The 21,917-nt window shown below is 44.8% G+C and overlaps 1 protein-coding gene across 1 annotated transcript in view; it reads left to right on the forward strand.

Moving 5' to 3' along the window:
* VAX1 (ventral anterior homeobox 1) overlaps positions 1 to 21,917 on the forward strand; it is a 116,015-nt gene that overhangs the window by 5,119 nt on the left and 88,979 nt on the right. The window contains exon 2 of the mRNA XM_069239260.1: positions 13,185 to 13,372. Within this exon, the coding sequence (XP_069095361.1) occupies positions 13,185 to 13,372 (188 nt within the window). The remainder of the gene's footprint in view (positions 1 to 13,184; positions 13,373 to 21,917) is intronic.

A 21,917-nucleotide genomic window follows, 5' to 3' on the forward strand; every position in this document is an offset into this window, starting at 1 on the left:
TGAGGTGCCTGAGACAAAAAGGTGAGGTGCCTGATACGTTGAAGTGTGATGATAACGCAGTGCCTGTTGTGCACATGCACAGCGGCGATGAGGTGCCTGACAGCCCCGTCTGTAACGCTTAAGTGTCTCACGCTTACATGCTTGTAAGGCCGGGGGGGCAGAATCACGCGAGCGTCATGGCTGGAAAGGACATGAAGGAGCTATGTTAATTCACACGCAGTCATGTGACGAGCGCTCACATGAAAGTGCTGCCAAACAGCCGTCACTTCATGGCATGTCCGATCCCTATCAGGTGATTCCAAACGTTCCCCATTAGCCCCTGCTTGGTGATAAACTGTCCACTAAACACGCAATTAATTCTATTGTAGGCCACGGGCTGGCCGTATTTACTGTCAAGATAGTGCGCGATGCCCAGGTATTTGAGAAAAAAACACGAGTTTGCTTCACATGGTTTTTAGAAAAGAAACGACGCCACTATACACCTTTTTGGTAGAAAGTGGCCAGTGCGCGCCAGTTTACTGATGACCAGAGCCCGGCACACGCACGTAGAATGAGCATTAAGTGTCCGAGCTAAACAACATTATTGATAATGAAGGGCCCGAAGCATCCGTTTAATGATAACGAAGTGCATTTCAGAGCCCACTTATATCCTAAAATATTGCCCACAAACCCTAGCTGTGCAATGCCAATAAAAAGCCCCGTTTAATCACCAGACAGTGCCGATAAAGTGACTGCTAAACCTGCCTTTAGAGATGACACTGCGCCGGACCGACACCCGTGTATGGCAGTGAAGGGTCTTACAAACAAGGCTTTCAGGAGAATAAAGTGCACAGCAATCTCCGCTTCAGAATAAAGCGCGTGCTACTGTTCATCTGAATAATTACATTATAATTATTTGTATGACGTTCAGTGGTGCAAGCACAGCATAGGACACGGCGACTCTATTTCTAGTCCTAAAACAGTATAAGTGTCCCAGTGGATAGCGATACACAGGACCACGATAGCGCCAAGTGCAAAGATAACACACTGCGTTAAAAAAAAACTTGTTCAGTCTTCAAACAGCATCTGATTAGCGCATAAGTTGCAATAGTTTTAAATGCAGCGAATTGCAGCGCTGTCGCCACACGTGTGCTCTCGAATCATATTTCGCAGTAAAATAACGCACTATCGATTTATGTCCAGTAACTTGGTGGTGCGTCTAGTAATACCGTTCTAAAGACGTACGTTGCACTGCAGTGACCACGACTGGCAGTAGAGCAATGTTTAATATTAAAACCCTTCACACGAAAATCGTGTTTCCTAGAGATTGCCTTGTCTCAGGCCCGCGCGCTGCTGGGCTTTTCTCGCCAGAGCCTCGGGTCATAACAGCGTAGACGGTACTGTCTTTCATATAATAGAGTGTCATGGTGTCCTGCACAATATTGGGTGTGATTGCGCTATTCTTGCTCGTGTTTTGCATGGTAGCGTCAGGCAGAATAATGTTGGGCCCGCCTGAGCCCCGTGGGATCATATTTTGCAGGTTAAAGACATTTATCATAATACTGTACACAAATGAACCCTCTGTGGTCATATTGTGCATGGTAAAGTCATGTAACATAATATGTACCCGATTGAACCTTGAGCCATGTAGCTCATGTTCTCTCCGGTGGAATCCTTTCTGAATACTTGTTAAACGCAGCTTCTAATATAACATTTCCCTCCTACGTGTTGTATTAGAATACTGTGCCTGATGGACTCAATCATGGCCCTAGTTTACTAGACTGGACCACGTCTGCCAATATGTTCATAGTTTAGACCCTGTTTTGAATTGCTTTGCATGATGGAACCTTATATTATAATTTTGTACCAGCAGAGCCCTATTTGAAGACCCCGTGCCCGGGGAGTCCTGTATGATAACACTGTGCTTCACTGCCCGATGGGTCCTGTGTAATAATACTGTTCCTCTCTGTCTGGTGAAGTCCTGTATGGTAACACTGTGCCTTGGTGCCTGATGGTGTTCTGTGTGACCATACAGTCTCAGTGCCTGGTGGAGCCCTGCACAGTAACACCGTGCTTGTGCCTAATGACGTCCTGTGTGAATACACAGCGCACCAGTGCCCGGTAGCATCTTGTGTGATAATACTGTACCTCAGTGCCTGGTAGAGCCCTGCATGGTGACGCTGTGCCTCAATGCATGACGCTGTCCTGTGTGATAATACCGTGCCTCAGTGTCTGGTGGAGTCCTATGGCAACCCTGTGCCTTAGTGCCTGATGGCATCCAGTGTGATAATACTGTGCCTCGGTGTCTGGTGGAGTCCTGTGTGGTAACACTGTGCCTCCGTGTCTGGTGGAGTGGTGGAGTCCTGTGTGGTAACACTGTGCCTTCGTGTCTGGTGGAGTCCTGTGTGGTAACACTGTGCCTCCGTGTCTGGTGAAGTTCTGTGTGATAATACTGTGCCTGGTGGAGTCCCATTTGGTAACACTGTGCCTCAGTGCCTGGTGGTGTCCTGTATGTTAACACTGAGCTCAGCGGAATTGTATATGGTAGAACTCTGCCCAGGTGCCTAGTATAGTCCTGTGTAAAAATACTGTGCATCAGGACCTGGAGGAGACCTGTTTTATAACACTGTGGCTCAGTGCCAGGTGGAGTCCTGGGTGGCAATACCATGCCTGATAGAGGATTACATGGTGAGAGATTGGACGTGGTGCCTGGTTGAGCTCTGCGGGATAACATCCTGCATGGCAGAGCCCAGTTTCTGTTAAAAGTGTGTATTTGGTGCCCTGTGCTTTACACTGTGCAGCACAGAGCCATGATTTATAGCACAGTGCATGGAAAGGCCTAAAGCTATACCAATATCGTACAGGGCATAGCCCTTTAAGACGACATTGTGCCCGACAGAGCCCTCTGTATTACTATTGCACTGAACATATGGTGACACTGCGCATGATATAGCCACGTGTAGGATAAATTTGTCCCTGATAGATCCCTGCGTGAAACTGCTGTGCATTAAAGAGCAGAGTCTATAATGATAGTGTGCACTGCGAGCCCCGCTGTGATATTATACACGATAGAGCCCTGCATAGGATAATAGCATGCCTGGTGGACGCATGTGTGATAATATTGAGCGCTGGAAAACCCTTGTGTTAATAGTTTATATTTATAACACATCCCACGCTTAATATAAGGGCTAGTCCTTCTACCCAATTTCATTGCAGATTCCTGTATGATGACGCTGTCCACGATAGAGCGCCTGGTGATCTTTTTGCACAATAGAAAGTGCTACCTAAAAAACAAGAATTCGCCACAAATACAGCCATGTATGGTTATTCGTTTTGCCGCGTGGGTTTTTTATACTGCTAACCTTTCACTGTATAGGTCCTCTGAGGCACTGCCAAGAGACAGAAGGTAAAAGGCATTAGTGAATAGACCAAAGACCTCTGGGCAAAGTCGGCAGTTTCCCAGGGCCCCCAACCTTCCAAGAAGCCCCTGGGAAAGGGAGTTTAGTCTTTATTTTATTTTGTCTGTTTCTCCAACTCAATCTTTACCATATAATTCAATGCTGTTTGTTTCCGGAGGCAACTCAAGACCTGGCTCTTCGAGCAGCAGTAAACCCCTCCCCCTAGCGCCTTGAGACCCTCACGGGTGAGTAGCGTGCTTTATAAATGTTTTTGGTGGTTGGTTTTGGATCATAAATCAACATAAAATAGAAAATACTATTATTTTTTCCAAACATGGCACCTCAAATTATTTCTTGTCCGGAGCCCCCAAAATCCCTAAGACAGCACTGACCAGGATGTCATGTGGATAACATGTTGGTAACTACCATAAACCAACCCTTAAAAAACAAAGCAATGCAGAAGCAACATGTCCTGCTATTGACACACCTTCACAATATTGACACCATGTACATTGAATACTGATATCAATTCAAGGTTAAGCCTGAAACAGTTACGGTTAGCCACCTGGCTGACCCTCCCAGCACTATCCCCAAGAAAATTTGACCTAGTTCCCTCAGATTACTACTAGGTACCCTGGTTTAGTACTTGTCAAGGCAAACATATGGCTCCCCCAACACCAGGTGAGCCCCTTGGGCCAGCCAGTAAGTTGGACCCTAAACAATGCCAGAAAAACCCAAAATGAAATCCCCACTGGCTCCCCTTGTAAGGTGAACTTGGGCAACTGAGCCATATCTTGGTCCCCTAGAGGAAGCACCTTCTCCCTAATCACCCCTGGGGCACTGTTAAAAGAGCACTAACGGAGAGCCAGGGCATAGTCACTGTAGGGCAGAAACCTCAACGCTCCGCACACCTCTGCTCCACTACCCATCCTTGGGCAAATAAATAGAGGCTCATCTGGAATTAGCCTGGCCCTATGGTATCAGAATCCAAGGTTTTTACCTTCCCTATGGACAACTATGTTTTTTTTTCCTGCAGCTATCACAGTGTTGGAAAAAACAGAGAACACACAGTAGAAAACCTAGCAAAAAGGGAAGAGTCAGCAGGTAAAATGAAGATGATGTTGTTTGACTGAGAACGCTAGTAGCAGGGGTTGAGGAAGGGGCAGCAGTTTACCAGTAGGCCATGGACTTTGACCCTGGCCCAGCCCTCATGGCAAATGCTGGGTGCCTGAGGCCCTGCTGCTGCTCCTAGTCGACCCAGTGCCCACTCCGCAGCCAATCAGACATGGGGTGGGTTTTCTCAGACTTTGCAGCACACCCCCAGCTCTCACCGAAAGTTTGTATTTTTTAGCCCAACAGCAAGAAATGCCATTAGGTGCCATGTCCCTCTGGGCCCAGCCTAAATGCCGAGGGCTTTCACATAGACCCCCTTTCTTCATAGGAGAGGGACCAACTGAGGTTGAATGTGGATGACATATGGGCAGGACCACTGGAATTATGCGTTTGTGTGGTCACAGCGATTTTCACATAATTATAGATTTGCCACATAATCCATCATCTGCCGCATAATCTGCAGATTATAACAAAAAACATTTTGGTTTCTAGCTCAAATGGTATAAAAGTTACTAGAAATGCAACAAGACATGTCGCCAAAGAGTGAAAGGACCTTTGCCACGATGGTCTGGTCACCATTTGTTGCTTGCTCCTATATTTTAGTGTTAAATTGGTACTAATAAGGTGTAACCAATGTCAAAAGAGTGTTACAAAGTTTGAAAATTATTCTATAATGGAACAATACTATTAGAAAATGTGCCACATTATGCCGCATAATTTGTCTATTCTTACCACGTAATTTACTCAACCCTGACACATAACCTGGCCCTCCCCTGGTGCATAATTTCAATGGCCCTGCATATGTGTGACTATCTTAAACCAACACTGTGCCCCACCACACATCTGCAACAAAGCAATGAAGGACCCTGAAACCAGCAAAATTGATGTTTACAATTAAACATTTACAGGATATATTTATTTTTTAAAAGACACTTAAAAACGTTTCTTGATATTGACAAACGTCATAATATTTCTATCACATACTGTGAACATCAATATCAATACAAGGGTAAACATAAAATTTCCTCCCTGAAGTTTCCTGAAATTATGGTTAACCACCTGGCTGCCCCTTCAGCCACCATCCACATGAGAATTTGACCTGGGCCCCCAGATTCCCCCAAGGGCCTGACTTAGTACATGATAAGGCAAACTCTGCTGCTCCCCCAAAACAGGGGAACCTCGTTGGACCAGTCAGTAAGTTGGGTCCTAAACAATGCCAGAGAAACCCAAAATGGGATCCCTCCAGATCCCTTGAGAAGCTGGTTCTGGACTACTGGGATACATGCTGTAAGCTCAACCTTCGGATCAACCCAGGCACTTTTGAATGACTACCTGTGGAAAGCAGGGGGGTTGTTGCTCTAGCAATAAAACCCCAACCCTCCTGCACACCTCTGCTGCACTATCCCTTCTGAGAAAATAACTAAGGCTGAATCCAGAATTCACTTGGCCTTTTAAGATCAGATGTCACCGCGTCTACCTACCCTGCGGCCAACCATGAATTTTAACCCGCTGCATGCACTAATGTTTAACTGATCATTGGTGAACTCCCCATACACACATACACACACACACACACAAGACCAGTCACATCTAATGAGCTGGGAAGAGTTACTGTGTAGCAAAAACTAGAAGCTTATTGATAAAGACCTCATTGCTATCTGCAGACAAGTGAAGACCATCAACATGAAAGGGTTTCTCGCCCTTCAACAGCAAGAAATGCCTTTGGGGATCACCTCCTTCCTCCCGCTGGCCATTGCCTAAACATGCAACCACCTTCGTTCCTTTTGATGTGAAGGCTGGAATCATGTGGGCAAAAGAGCCAAACGGGGCTAATTCTGTCTTCGATAAAGCTCTATGTGATAATACCTACATGATCATATTGTGCAGGTGCTTCTATTGTGCAAGGTACGACCCTGCATAAGATAATTACGTCCATGAAATGATTACGCGTGCCTGATCGAGCCCTCTAGGATAATAGCCTATGAAGTTCTCTAATAGTAGATTCCAATAGGACAATAGTGCACGTGACAGAGCCCTTTATAATACCTATATAATAGTAGTGATCATGATTGTGTCCTATCTATGATAGTATTGTACAGCTTAGAGCCTCACATCCGATAATACTGTCTATTAAACTACTGTGCATTATAAACCTGTATCTGATACAATGCTAAATAACACTGTTGCATGGCAGTGTCCTGTGATAGTATTGTGCGAGTTAGAGTTCTGTCCACAATGGTATTATTGTATATGATATACCTCTATGTGATAATCCCTACATAATAATAGAGTTAAGAGTGTCCTGTTTGTGAAAGTATTGTGGAAGCTAGAGCCCTGCATGTTATAATTCTGTCCATGAAAAAGTCATGAATGATACACCTGCATCTGAAATGATAGACAGCTGTATAAAGATACCTATATGATAATACTTTTGCATGGCACTGTTCAGTCGATGGCAATATTGTCAGGACATGGTCCTACGAAACATAGTACCTGGATACCTCCAGTAGGCCCCCGCCCCAACATCCGCCAAACGAAGACCGACAGAGTCTGATTGTTTTTGGCATTAGAATAATTTTATTTACAAATGACAATTACTTAAAATCACAAATTATAAAAAACATATCCTATAAGTCAAAATTCAATCCTGTCATAAATCACGATAACGACACAACCAAGGATCCTCCCGCGTCCCGAACACCGTTGGACCAAACAGGTGAACTGTACTTCACCTGTATCCTTGGGGGTGTGGTTCCCAACACCTCAACGTCCCTGTTCCTCGTGCTCCGAATTCCGCCCCCACCCCAACACCAAGCTGCCGTGGGGGTGCAACAGGGTGTCTGAAATGATAGACCGCTGTATAAAGATACCTATATGATAACACTTTTGCATGGCACTGTTCAGTCGATGGCAATATTGTCAGGACATGGTCCTACGAACCATAGTAATAAGAGTACAGCAGTGCTTAATTTGTGCTTGCTGTTTCCGGTGCTAAGCACCGGGACTTATTTTTGAGGGCCGGCGCTTGTTCTTCTGCCTCAAGCATTCGCTGTGAGCAAAAGACACATATGGGAAAGACAGAGGAAGGGAAAAACGAAAAAGCGTCACATCAGGAGAAAGTAGAAAGCTGCAAGAGTGAGCCAAAGGGGCAGGGAGTGGCCTTTATATGGATTGAAGAGGCCTGACACCTTTTTATTTACAAATTAAGCAATGGAGTACAGCCATGGAAGTATCCTGGATGTTAAAACTGCGCCCAGTCGCTCCGTGTTTAATAACACTGTGAAAGGTTTAGCCTCACGTGATAACGCTCTGCAAGGAAGAGTTATGTGTAAAATGTACAATTGTATATGGCTGAGCCCTGTATGACACGATTGTGCACAACAGAGCCCTGTTTTTGAGTGATCTGATCAACACTTCCGTGTGTAGAATGCAGGGCCGCTAAACTGCACTTCTTGGCGCTGCTATAAAGCAGCATTCCAACCAGCAACACACCTGAAACACTGACACCGAGGACCGAAAAACAGCAAACAAATCACCCTTTGGGTATTTGTGAAAAGAAGGAACTTGGGCATAAGCCCAAAAGACAGTAATACTTCCCGCAGGACACGGCCTAGGTCAGAACTGCCCAGCTTCTAGTGGTGTTTTCCGCATGCCTGGAAGGCAGTGCCTGAGATGGGATCCACTGGGCTCGTTTCTGCTCCAGATGAAGTCGCACACTGAGCGCTTTAGAGGAAGAACTTCCTGCTCAGTGCGTGTGCCGCGTCCAAGCGGGAGGTCACATGGGGTCATCGCGGCAGAGGCGACGCCTCAACACAGGGCGGGCGGAGCTCAGTCTTATGATGTGTCTGCCAGGGACAGCTATTTTAAAACTCTATTTCATGTGCACCTATGACACCTATGAGGTCTTTTTTTACAGAGACAATGTACTTGTCAGAACTCCTTTTCTGAGTATATTGTGCATTATTAGGCTCTGCTTTATAATACAGCGCGTGGCAGAGCTAATATTGTGCTTCACTGCCACTGCTATGCTTGATGCTGCTCCGTTTATTATACTGTCCGTGGTCCATCTATGTGTTATAATTGTATCCACCGTAGATCTCGGTTTAATCAAATTCTGCATGGCAGAGCTCTGCCTCCTAATAATATTCTGCTGATATTCTGCTTGACAGAGTTCTGTTTTGCAATATTCTGCTTGGTGGATCTCTGTATTATGATGACAGTGCTTGACGCAACTCTGCTTTTTATATAAAAGTGTAAATTGTAGCGCTCCGATGTATAATATTGCTCTGGACAAAGTTCTATTTCTCTTTAGTATTTTATAGCATAGGTATTAGTTTTTAATATTGTTCTTGATAAAGCTCTGTTGTATAATAAAATTAGAACTTATAGTGTTCTGTATTTTTTGGTCTGGCTTGACAGTGTAGCCGTCTGTTTCACTAACCCTTACAGATTCAGTGAAATATACTTCGAGCGCGCTTCGGCTCGACCCAGAAGAGTTATTCTCTCACCTCATACTATTGGCTGTTTGGTGTATCATTCCACCTCCTGCTGAATGCTCGTTTTGTAATACACGAGGCACAAACATTACATGCACAAGTACAGCGAATCCACACATCAAATTGCTTCAGGTGTTGAAAGCACTCATTTTTATGTTGTTTTTACACAACAACCGGCGTCTTAAAATATTTCAGTCAGGGCTTGTATTTTGTCTTCGGGTGCGCTCCATCCACACCTATTAACAAGTATTGGCAAATACAAATGGTCTGTCTTTTTCACACGGTAACAGAGGTATACAGAGGTTCATGTTGCATACTTTTACGCATTAGATCCAGAACTACTGTCGTCGCCAATGCTTTCTATATATTATGCAGTATATAACTCTACTCTACAACAGCGCGCAAGTTATAGCTCTATTTTATACATTATTGTATAACAAATGAATTGTATAATATTGCATAATATTGTGCATGATAACGTTTAGTATGCTAACAGTGTGCTTGATAGAGTTCTGTTTCATAATATTGTGAGGGGCAGATCCTGCTTCATGGTACTACTTTGTATGAAAGAACTCGGTTTTACAATAATATTGTGAATGGTAGAATTTGCTGGCAGTGTTGTGCACAGAGAGCTCTGGTACATGATAATATTGTAATTGTAATTGTAATTGTAATCGTATTTATATAGCGCTTACTACCCCTGACGAGGCGTCGAAGCGCTTTTCGATGAGTAGCACGCTACTCCGGTACCCAACAAGAATTAGTGATGGATTGTGCGTGTTGGAGCCCTGCAGCATAATACGGTTCATATTGTGCAAGGTATAGCTCCGTTTTATAATATTGGTCACAGAGCTCTGTTTATGATGATATTGTGCATCATTTAATGTTATAATATTGGGCACCATAGAACACCGCTTTATAATAGTGTGCATTTTAGAGCTCCTTTTGCAATAGTGCGCCTTTTATAAATAGTTTACACTATTGTGCACATATACTTGTTTAATGGTGATGTTGCGCACGACGGAGCCCTGTTTTATGACGTGCATGATGGATCTCTGTTGCATGATAAATATGAGCACGATAAAGCTATCATTTATGATGCTGCTATGCATAAAGGAGCTCTGTGAGGGGTTGTGGTTTAGAAGATTTCCACACATACCATATATTTACACGAGAGCCCGCTATATGATAATTCTGTGTAAAATCGATACATCTCCAATTCGTTTTGCATGACAAACTGATTTATAAGACCGTGTGTGACCATAACGCGAAGTAAAGCGTCCTGTGTATCACAATATTGTGAAAGACGGAATCCTCTTGTCTCACAACAACGCTTCGATATTGAATTAGTGGGCGAATGCCGACAGCACAGCAATATTTTGAAAATAGAGCCATGTTTTATCACAGACTGCAGAAGACGGGCCTCTGATAGCATCATTGCGCAATACAGTGCCTGGCTCATAGATACTAAAACGTTCCGAACGGGGCAAGTGCGTAGAAGAAGTAACACACAACAGGCTTTATTAAATTATCGATGTTGCACGAGAGCCACTCTGGTCATTAAACATTGTGTCAGAGTCCGGGACACAGGAAACGGTGTCAGGTGGCACCTGTGAAACAAAAATAACTGATCGGGGGAAGGGAATAACGAATAAAAAGCAGATGATCGAAGAGTCTCTTATAAGGCACAGTCGAGCCATCGACGTTAGAAAATGAATTATAATAAATAATAGGGCATGGTGGCAGAATTGTCGGAGTCCACGACTCGGGAACATAGTGGCGTGGCCGTTGCGTCATGGGCCCTAATCCAAGCAAAGAAAAGTAAAATATTATTCAGAATTGGGCTATATTGATCCACTCACTCCCCTAAAATCCGGTGCCACTGCGCCTGTTGCACTATGTATACTACGCCTCTGTGGGGACAACTTGAGTCCAGGCCCAAGTGACCGACCCAGCTTGCTAGCCTTCAAAAGAGCCACGGAGACAGGCCACTTCAACAGTCTTTACTGACAGTGGCGGACGCACCGCACCCTTAGGAAAAGACCCCCCCCCCCAAAAGCGTACACAAGACTATCCTCAGACCAGAGCACGAGGTATGAATAGGAATCCAGCCATGCAGCGATCTGCACCTCCGCCTGCACGACGCAACCGTTCCAGTGCAAACTCCAGTCTAGCACCGCGACGGCGGAAAGATAGAGAGCAAGCGCTACATAGTACAATTAGACCCTATGATAAAGATTGATGCGTGGTCAATGGGCAAATACAGATCCCTCTGCAAAGGTAACGTTTAGATACCAAATCTCTATGAAATGTAAAAATAACGAAAGAAGTGTTCTTTAAAAATAAAAATGTAGAACGAACTCTTTAATAAACCGTATTTACTGTATAGCGAGAGAGGGAGACAACATGTAAATGAGTTAAAAGGTAGCTGCAGATCTACAGTACCCATCAGTGCAAAATACAGCCCTTTTTACTGACAGATAGTGTTCGGGATAGCCCGGTTTAACAGTAAAAAACCCGAAAGAGATGCCGGTTAATAATAAACAGTGCAAGATACAACCCGCTGCAATGAGTGACGTGCGATAACCTTCTGCTTCATAGTAAACAGCACAAAGTAACGTCTGCCTTAACAATAACATGTTCACGTAATGACTTGCTTAGATGAGCCTGATTAACACTGCTGTGTGCAATGTCTAATTGCTGTGAGTACAAAACAGGTCCCCGTGCGATAGAAAACGTAGAGCATGGGCGGGCCTCCGGGGCGCCTGATTGGACGTTTCAAGTCAGACACGCATGTAAGACCGCTGCGTAATGACAACATCCTGTCCGACAGGGACATATTTATTACCATACCCCAAGGAGAAAAAATAGCACAGAATTGAGAACGATTTAATTACTAAACTGTCCAAGACTGAAACAGTACACAGAAAGTCCATCCCCGAAGACGAAAAGTGTCTCCACGTGTGAATGCTTAGCTGTGATTCTATGCCTGAGTACCTGCCTTTATATCAGTCTAACCGTCAGTCTGTCTTCCCGCAACTTTATTTCTTCTTATCTGCTCGACAGCCTGACTATGTGCCTGCCGTATGCTCTATCTGTCTATCTATCTATCTATCTATCTATCTATCTATCTATCTATCTATCTATCTATCTATTTCTGTCTATTTATGCCCATCTACCTTCTTGGCGTTCTATTTCTCTGTCTTTTGTCAACCTATATCTACATTACCTGTCCGATGCTCTATCTACCTGTCGCTGCCTCTCTGTGTGTAGGTCTGGCTTCTGTCCATCTGTCTGCCTGCCTTCATTTCTATCTATTTGCCAAAGTAGTTGTCACATTCTATCTGTTCGCCGCATTTTTCGTTTGCCTGTCTGCCTGGATGCATCTCTGTCTTTCTGTCGGTCAACCTGCCCCTCTCTCTTTCTCTACGCCAGTCTGTCTTTCTATTTGTCCATCTGTCTGAAAATGTATCGGCAATGGTAGCGAGCTGAAAAGTGAGTGACAGCACTGAGAGAATGGAGGGAGGAGACACAACAAGCGTCTGGGGGAAAGACATGGTCGAGCTGAAGAGGTGGATGAGACCGGGGAGAGACAGCAGACAGATAGCTAAGAAGAGGGGTGCGGGGTGCGGGTACAGCTGGGGCTGCGCTCAGGGCGTCGACCCGCAGAGACAGAGGCGCAGGAGCTGCCTGCAGCAGTCCTCTCCGGCCTGGGTATAAAGAAAAGTGGGCCCACAAACTGTCTCTGAAGGCTGCTAGGACCCTTCTCCGCATTTTGACTGCTTTTTTTCCCCCATAGTACCCGTTCATTTTGCTCCCTCACATTTCCCCTACTCCTCCTATTTTTAAAAACATAATTAAAGAGAAGGAGTAGTGGGGGCGCCAAATTTGTTTTCGCCCAGTGTGTTATCCGAAAAAGGCCAACTCTGGGGGAGAGGAAGGGGATGGCTGGAGTGACAGGGTTACTGGACGATAAGACGGAGGGTCACCGGCCTCGCAGGGACACCTTGGAGGGGTGAGTGTGAATTCGTGAGAATGAGCTGGTTGAAATATTTGGGAAAACAAAAACCAGCTGTGTGTAAGGAAAAGACCCCCCCAATGTTACTTTGTGTTGCCCCCTGCACTCGCCACGCATACCACGTCGCGGTGTTTGAGGTTCGTCCTTGACCCCAGAATGCTCTCTTTCCTCCATCCACAGATGCCAAAGGCTCCATCCGGGAGATCATCCTTCCCAAAGGCCTGGACCTGGACCGGCCCAAGCGGACGAGGACCTCCTTCACGGCTGAGCAGCTCTACCGGCTGGAGCTGGAGTTCCAGCGGTGCCAGTACGTGGTGGGGCGGGAGAGGACCGAGCTGGCCCGGCAACTCAACCTCTCCGAGACTCAGGTAAATCAAAGCGAGGCTGCCGGCGCGCCTGCTCTCCCCCCCCCCCCCCCCCTCCCATTCCCCCACATGCAGCACCTTTCTCCTCACACAAGTCCCGCCCAGCACCCCTCTCCCCACATAAGCCCCGCCCAGGACCCCACACACACACACAAGCCCCCCCCCCACCCCCCAGAGGAAAGCAGGGCACAGGGCCCACCAACATATATATCCCCCACAGAGATAGGTAGCACAGATTGAAGAGAGATCCAAAACCACCTCGACGCCGCTGCATTTTAAGATATCTCAATAGGATCAGGGCACATGCTAAATAGTCATTTGTTTTTAATAATTGTCAGTTCTGGGACCTGGAGCAACCTGGCCCACTTAGAGACATGGACAATTCCCCATTAAATATTTTAAATCCTGACTTTTGTTTCTCCTGACCATGCATTGTTAACATATAATGCTTATTAGTAAGGAGGATATGTGACTTCTACACATCATATCCTTTGTTGTCTTATGTATCACACGGTGTGTAATGATTTATATGCCCTGTATGATTTATTGTCTCTGTATAATGTGTGGGTTTGGTATAAAGTGTTTTGACTCCCTATATTGGAATGTATAGCACTATAAAAAATTAAATACAAAATTAGTAAGTGCTATTTAAATCGCTGTTTGTGTAATTACTGGGAAAGACAAATACACCTGACATTTTAAAGTGTATACATATATGTTATATGCAGGGGTTAACTTGCCTCCAAATCAAAATTTTCCTCAAGCTCTTGTGAACTGATACAACCCTGTTTCCTTCCATTACATTGGCATCTAGGTGTTATGCTCTAGATAGCTCTCAGCCAGGATGAGACTCCAACATAAGGAGTGCCGTTGGCCCTTTTAATCATGCCTTTAATTTAGGCCCAGCTGGAAGTGAAATTAAGAAAGCCTCCTTTACCATCTGCCCATTGGTGCTAGAAACAGAAAGCAAACAATGTGTGGCAGCTGCTAATTGTGTCCCAGTGTCAGCAAATTACACCAAAACGAATTCAGCATATTTAACTCTGGCCAGTCCGGGATCCTGCTCAATAACAGCTGTCGGATCCATGATCTGATGGATCCCCCACATTTTCTATACTGTCCTCGAGGAAATAAATGTCTAATTAATCACAACAGTCTCCCTGAGTTCCAGTTTATTCCAGATACCTGGACCTACAAACCATACCTGTCAAAACCAGGGCCTACACCTTGTATGAGGCCAAGAAGGAAGGACTGGCACCCAGTCTCTAACCTCCTAAAACCAGGGCCTAGTTGCCCTCATTTTCAACCTACCCAAGGTAGGAACTCAGATGCCCTCCTTGGAACCTACTGGGACCATGTACATGGCACCCTCTCTCAGTCCTGCTCACACAAGACCCTAAGCACCTTTCCTGGACCCTTCTGAGATCGGAGTTTAGGCACACGTAAAGGTGAAGAGTGAATAAATTCATACGCAGAGCTGAACCAAAGCTGAGCCAAGGGTCTGCCTTGCTCATCAGAGCCTGTGCATGAGCTGAGCCATAAAATTAATTGTCATGTAAATTATGCAACAAACATCAGATATAAATATGATAAATATTCCTCAAAATTAAAAAAAAGTGTTGTTTGTGTACAATGCAGAAGCATTTCTCTTTAGCACACCAGATTATTTCACTGCATGTCAATTATTAAAAGTGATACTTTTTCAACATAAACTTATAAATATTCATGCCTGTATATACAATGCCACTAGTGAACTAAGAGCTAAGTCAGTTGTCACGAGCACCCAGTATATGCCCTAGAATCTTATTATACATGGAGGAACATTGTACTCTATTATTTCAAACACAAGAGGTTTTTGTGGAGTGCACATCACAAACTTACACATTTGAAGGTGCTTTCACAAGTGACAATTAAGTAAAAGTGGCTTGATGAAACTAAATATTTGCCCAAGATCACACAATATGGTTAAGCATGGCAGCTTAGATTGATCACAGGTTTTCTGGTTTCATATTGAGTAGTTCATCAAGTAGGTGGCTATCTCTTTCTCTCACTGATTTTATATTAAAGGTTACAGTTTTGCTTTTAATTCTTTGTGCAGAGTGGTGGCAAGCAGAATCCACATTTAAGTGCGGCTCATTTTGGGCTCAAGGATCCAAGGGGACATCGAGCTGAGCCAGAGCTAGCCCTTTGGTTGAAGCCTGGATTGAGCTTTCAATGGCTTGCCCACCTCTAGACACATTCCCCCAATCCTACTGAGGTCACCCTATTTTTCACCTTACCTAAAACAAGAGCTCAGGCACCCTCCCTCAAGCTTGCTGGGACCAGAACTCAGTCTGCCTCCCTCAAATCTTGTCAGACAAGAGCAGTGCTGGAAATTGAATAAAATACTTTGGGATTCCATCAGTTGCAAGTCAGGTTGTGGCAGCAGAAAGGGAATAGAGTAACAAAGAGACGGAAAATTGGCAACAAGGATACATGTAACAGTAACTCTGTCCTGGCTTACTTAGATGGTCACAAACAGATTGCATTTTAAAATATTTTATGTGGTTAAGGCACCTACTGCGGAAGTTGTTTTGTATCAATTTCTGCTGTGTAATGACAGTAAGATAACTCTAGTGGCAATGCACCTGCAGGAGAGATCGGTGTGTAGCTAATCATAACATTGCCTCATCATAAAATAGTATAGATGGTTAATGTGCCTGCAGCAAACCACAACATGTTACATTCAGATCACTTATTTTTAGTTCACATGGACAGCTCAGTGGGTTACTGCTTTTGCCACAAATATCCTTGTATTGGGTACAGGTCATAAGTGACAGTCCTTGTAATACAGCACAGTGAGTTATGACCTGGCATCAAGGAGATGCACGCAATATCAACATATCGTTTTTCACAAGCTTTCATTATTCTAAGTTTGCTAAAAAGGTTTCAGGATAGTGATAAAGATTTTCAAGTGCTTACCACTTCAACCACTACATTCTTTAGACCACGGGAGTAGCCAGAAAAATACCCCCCTTTGAACCAATGCTCTGATGACATCAAACGAGTGCAGCAATGAGCCCGACTCTCCCATGTCTCTTCCATCCAAGAATCTATCCATTCACCCTTTTAACCCTCCATCCACCTGCTGATATCCCCCATTTCACTTTTACATTTGGTCATTCATCCATTCTTTCGTCCATCTTTCAGTTTTTCACCATGATGTAAAGCACTGTGACACCTGCATTGGGATGAGGAGCACTAGAAAATAAATTAACGAAAAATAAATTAATACGTATTGTAAATGATTATTAGTGGTATTCCTCACATAGGTGTATTTGACATTCGTACAGCTCCTGCATATATCTTATACATAGCAGTTACAAAAGTCAAAAACCTGGCTGCAAATGTGACTGTGTCATCATGCTGAGTGTCTTTGTTTCCCTTCAAGACATTGGCTTCAGGGCGATAGACTCCACTCAGCTCCCAGCTAGAATTATATTCTAAGAAACGAAGCACTGATGGTCCTTTAGCAAGCATTTGTCTTCGACCCAGTTGAAAGTGAAAATAAGAAACGTCTCTCATTTCTTTTAAGTTCCTGCTTTGAATGCAAATCAGAGAAAGTTTGGCACTGCTGAATGTGTCTCTATGTCAGCAAATTCCACCAGGATAAAGTCCACGTCTTTCTCTGCGGCTCACAAGATCCAAGATCTGTCTCAGTCATAGCAGCTGGATCCAGAATCTTGTTAGATCCCCCTCATTTCCTGAACTGGACAAGAACCTGCTTAGAGCAGAGTGCAGCCACCTTTACCTCCACACTGTCTGTGACCCGATCCAAGGGACCTCACTCCAACCTCTGACTCTCAAGCCCCGGACTCCACATTCCATCGTCTGGACCCAACCCAAAGAGACCACAGGATCAGAAAAATGATTGGAAGCATAATTTTCTCTTACCTAAGGCCTTCTCAATACTGAAATAATCCAGAGGAGATCAAAGTCGTTAAGCCTGTCCCAAAATGATGTTCAGCTCCATGGTATGGAGAAACAACACAATTATCGCTCAGCAGTCAAGAGGGAATTGCCATCCAGGATGATCATCTCAACCATTAGGGTAACATCAGGACACTCAGTGGGCACTCCCTAACTGCTGAATCTCATAACATGTACAGAGTAATCAGAGAAAGCAGCACATTCTTTACCTCCTCCTTGGAGACCTAGGCCAGCCACGGAGTCCCAAAATAATTAATGGAACAGACAGGATTTATTCCTAAAATAATTGCTGTGACTTGAATCATACTGAGACCCCTTGGAAGGAAAACATAACACCCAGGGCCATTGCCCCAGCCTGTGTACCCTGGTCATCAGAGAGACATCACAAGAACATCAGGCAACTCAAACATCTGCTCTGCAATGTCTGAGATGTAGGTTTCCCTAGAGAGCATTCACAGGATGAATGGGACACTCAGGAGCATACTAGTCACTCTCATAATCAGGTCACACACAAAGCCCTTAAGAGGAGGCTGGTGAGCCAAGCATCTGCTTTTTCACCTTTAAAATCAGACCACCCAAAGAGCCATCAGGATTAGACTGTGACACCCAGTAACTGCTCCAAGTCTCCCAGAAAGTTCTCTGACTCAGACCTATGCTCGCCAAACCCAAGACCCTGGAGATCTAGAGAAGCCTTGGTGAAAGACACAGACCAACACATCCCCCAGGAGAAACAGCTAATCTACAATGGCCCCAAGAGACCTAGGATACAGGCAAACCTCTAGCGTGGCCCAAAGTCATCCTATGAACTTCAGAAGAGGAAAAGATGGCCTGCACATACCAAACTCCCCTATTCCACTAAAACATACCTGGCTAGTCTAGTAAACACTCTTGAAAATACCCTAGGACCAGCACATCTGTTGATCACTTGGAAAAGTAGACAGTCCAGGGGTGCACTAAAGCGGGACTGCTTAGGGACTCATCTGACGTTGGCCCTTTATGAGACTCCTAGGTGGTTCACCATTCACTTGAGCCAAGCCAACTCTAACACATTGAACACATGACTCCCCTCAGCTCTCTTGCCATGATGAAGTTCTGATGTGGTTAAAAAAAACATCAGCACCAAAACCATGGAGAAATGTGTTTTTTATCAGATTCCCCACTTACCAGAGAAAAATTACACAGTACATGCCCGTGCATATGTATTGTATGCTAGCATAAACTTCAGTTATAGTGCTTTGAGTCTCACACATCATTTCTGTTTTCCTTACTCTCCTGCTCATTGTGTGATTTTAGCTCGCAGGAGATCTGATTCTAGCAGAAAGTGTACTGCGGGAACTATGAAACTGGATGTGCGCTGTGAGCCAGTGCTGCACCAGCAATGTTCACCCATTCATTAAGTAATGACATGGATATTATATTGAGCTGCTGTCCAGGACGGGTATACCTCATATCATTTTTAGGCACTTATTTGCATAACATATGGAAACAACAATGCAATGTTACCCACCCCACGCCCCCCCTTGAACCTCCAAATTTGAGTCCTCAAAGGCAACTGAAAGAGACTTGCATAATGAACGTGTTCCATATAGTGACGGCAAAATGCTCTACTTTAAGGGTTGTGTGTTCTATCAGTAATATATTTTATATGAATTACAAAGTACTAAGAAGTACTAAAATAACATGGCTTTCTTCACTGAAAGGTTCCGACTGAAAACATACCCTGAAAAAAAGTATTTTGCAAAAATATCAATTCCAGAAAATGCACTGCCTAATCACGGGCCTACAAAAATATCTGTGTAAAACATTGCCTGCTCTCGAATAACATTTAAGATGACCCAAAATATTTAATGATTCCTACCTAGCAGTAAAATCTTTTATTGAGTAATAAGTGTCACAAAAGCCATGTTTACGGTTTTGATTCCACTAGACTAAACCACCAGTCACTGGTGAAAAAAATCTCATCCCATCACTGTTATCCAGCTCATTTCTGTATTTACTAAATAAGCTGTTACCACGTGCAATCCTTAAAAAACCCGTTCCGCAGCTCTGTGACAGGCTGCATTGCCCTGCTAAACAGCAAATGTTCCACCGGGTTGACCTCTACTCTTCATCTTTTAATTAGAGTAGATTACAGCAAGGCCGTTAAGAAATTGTGAGGCTTCATGAAAATTAAGCGAAGATATGGCGAAATTAACTTACAGTATTTCTAATGAAAATGAAATGCGAGGTCGCACCAAGTGTTCAAAAGTCTCACTAACTTTCTGCCAGGGGTTTTATTTGCGGAACTTGTGTCTTCTTCTATGAGGCATTTCTACTCTGCTAGACATTTTCAGCTCCTGCGGAACAAGTTTATGAAACACTTTGTAGATTTTTGTTGAGCGTAATGAACATTTTGCACAGGACTAGTGACAAAACGCTGATCGAGCTTGGATTCCTGATATATTGCCACGTCTCGGATGCCGCCATGCAGGTCCGGCGTTAGCGCGGGCGGCGCCCTGTGCAACAGTCCTTTTTGGTGCCCCCTCTCCCCCATCCCCTGCCCACTTCCTCGGATTCCCTCACTATCACCCGGAATACGCCCCTCGTCTCTCCATAGCCCCCCTTTCACTTACATTGATGTGTTTTAAAGCGCTTGTAAAGGCTGGCTTTACTAATCCACTCAGTTAGCCACACAAAATATAATTCTGTTCTTTGCAGCAGGCATATTAACCTTCTACGCTGCTTTATGGTGAGTCAAAGCTGCCCCTACACAAAACTCTCATCTTTCTCCCTAGCAGGAACATTAATCACAAGACGTCGCTTGACATTTTAATTGCATCCTGAAGGCTGGAAGGACAAGCAACTTTTCAGCAGGTGCTTTTAAATGGCAAGTTTCTAGGTTATTGCTAGACACAGCTCCACCTGGGGTCAGCGCCCCCAATCCAGATCCGCACCCGGTGCGGCCGCACCACGCGCACCGCCCTAAAGCCGACCCTGCCGCCATGTCTGGATCTTGTCATCACTGAAGCCAGGTTACAGGCCGATTTCACACCAGTTTCCTTAGCTCTCCTCTGTGTAGGCAAGCCAAGGAGTCGGCCAAAAAGCAATCGAGCACGCACAATCGCACGAGGATTACAGCAGTGTGCTCTAGCAGCATGCTCCCTGCTGTCGAAGAGAGGGTTGGATCATGCCTGGTCCTCCACGTAAACCAAGCGTGCTCGCATACTTTGTCATGTAACACAGTGGTGAATACTCAGTGGTTTTGCCATGCAATAAACCTTAGTAAAACAGAGCTGGTAATACAGAGTTAGACAATGAAGAGATGATTCAAGCATGGCCACCTACCGTGTAGGTTCCTATGTAATACTCTAGTAGGTAAAAGGTAGGTGGCCATCTAGTACAGTATTGCATTTTGTCTGGTCTGCTGTGTGAAGCAGTTGAATAATGTGTGGTCTGCCATCAAACAAATGGGGCGTGCCGTGTAATACAACGTTTATTAACGAGTGGTCTGCCAAGTAATACAAAGTCTGCGTTAATAACTCCTCCTTCGAGCTCCTGTCATCCAGTTAAAGCCTGTCAGTGGTCATAGCTGACTACTCCGATGTCGGGGTGTGCAGTGGCAGCCAGCGTATCTTCTACAGAGCACAAGGTGTTCTGTTCATACGGCGTGCCACAAGCAGCCAGCTCTGACAATTGTAATGTTTCAATGTTGGCGAAGTTCAACAATTTGGTGGATACCTTGGTTTCAGTCGCCAAACTTGCACTCACTGCTGGCATCACATGCCCAGGTAAGGACCGGTGCTGCCATCCACTGATCGGCATCACTTAAATACAGGCCACAAATAACCCGGGTGAGTGCACCGAGAGAGCTGTACTGTGTATTGCACGGTGCAACACGGGCTGAGTAATGTGTGCCACACAGGCCTAGGTATTGTGTAGTCTGCCGTGTCATGCAGTGCCGGATAATGTGCAGTCTGCCATGAAGTGCACGGCTGGCTAATGTGTTTTCTGTCATGTAATGCAAGGCTATATTTCCCCTGGGGAGGGTTCTGCTGCTATTACTCTATAGTGGTTTAAAAAACAGCTGCGAGTTAAAATATATTCTTAAAATATGGTTTAGATGATGCACTGGCAATTTTATTCCGTTCAGATTGCATATTTTTCATCACCTCTTTCAGATGCATGCACACTTTCTCACTTAAATATTTGTGGTAGAAGCATGAAACTGCAGTGACGCCTCATTAGGGGACCACAGCAGACAGTGCATACGGTAAAATGAGGCTATAAGACTTCAGCACAGAGGGGAGCAGGGGGCGCCATCTTTCTACTGCCCTCCACTTTCGCCCACTGTTCCTCAACAGTCGGATCAACCTTCAGAGTCAAATCGCGCCATTGCCCACAGTGCCCAGTTCCACCTAAGGTTGTTCTGGGGATCAGGCATCTTACTCCGGGGAAGGACTTAAAATAAGTTGTTCAGGCGTTGGTTCCCTCTATTCTAGATCAGTGGTTTCCAACCTGTGGTCCAGGGACCCGGGAGGGGGGGAGGCACTAGGCCTACTCAGGGGGTCTGTGACTGCTTAGAAAATTAAATAATATTAAC

Source organism: Pleurodeles waltl, chromosome 6 (assembly GCF_031143425.1).
Source record: "Pleurodeles waltl isolate 20211129_DDA chromosome 6, aPleWal1.hap1.20221129, whole genome shotgun sequence".
NCBI classification, from domain to species: Eukaryota; Metazoa; Chordata; class Amphibia; order Caudata; family Salamandridae; genus Pleurodeles; species Pleurodeles waltl.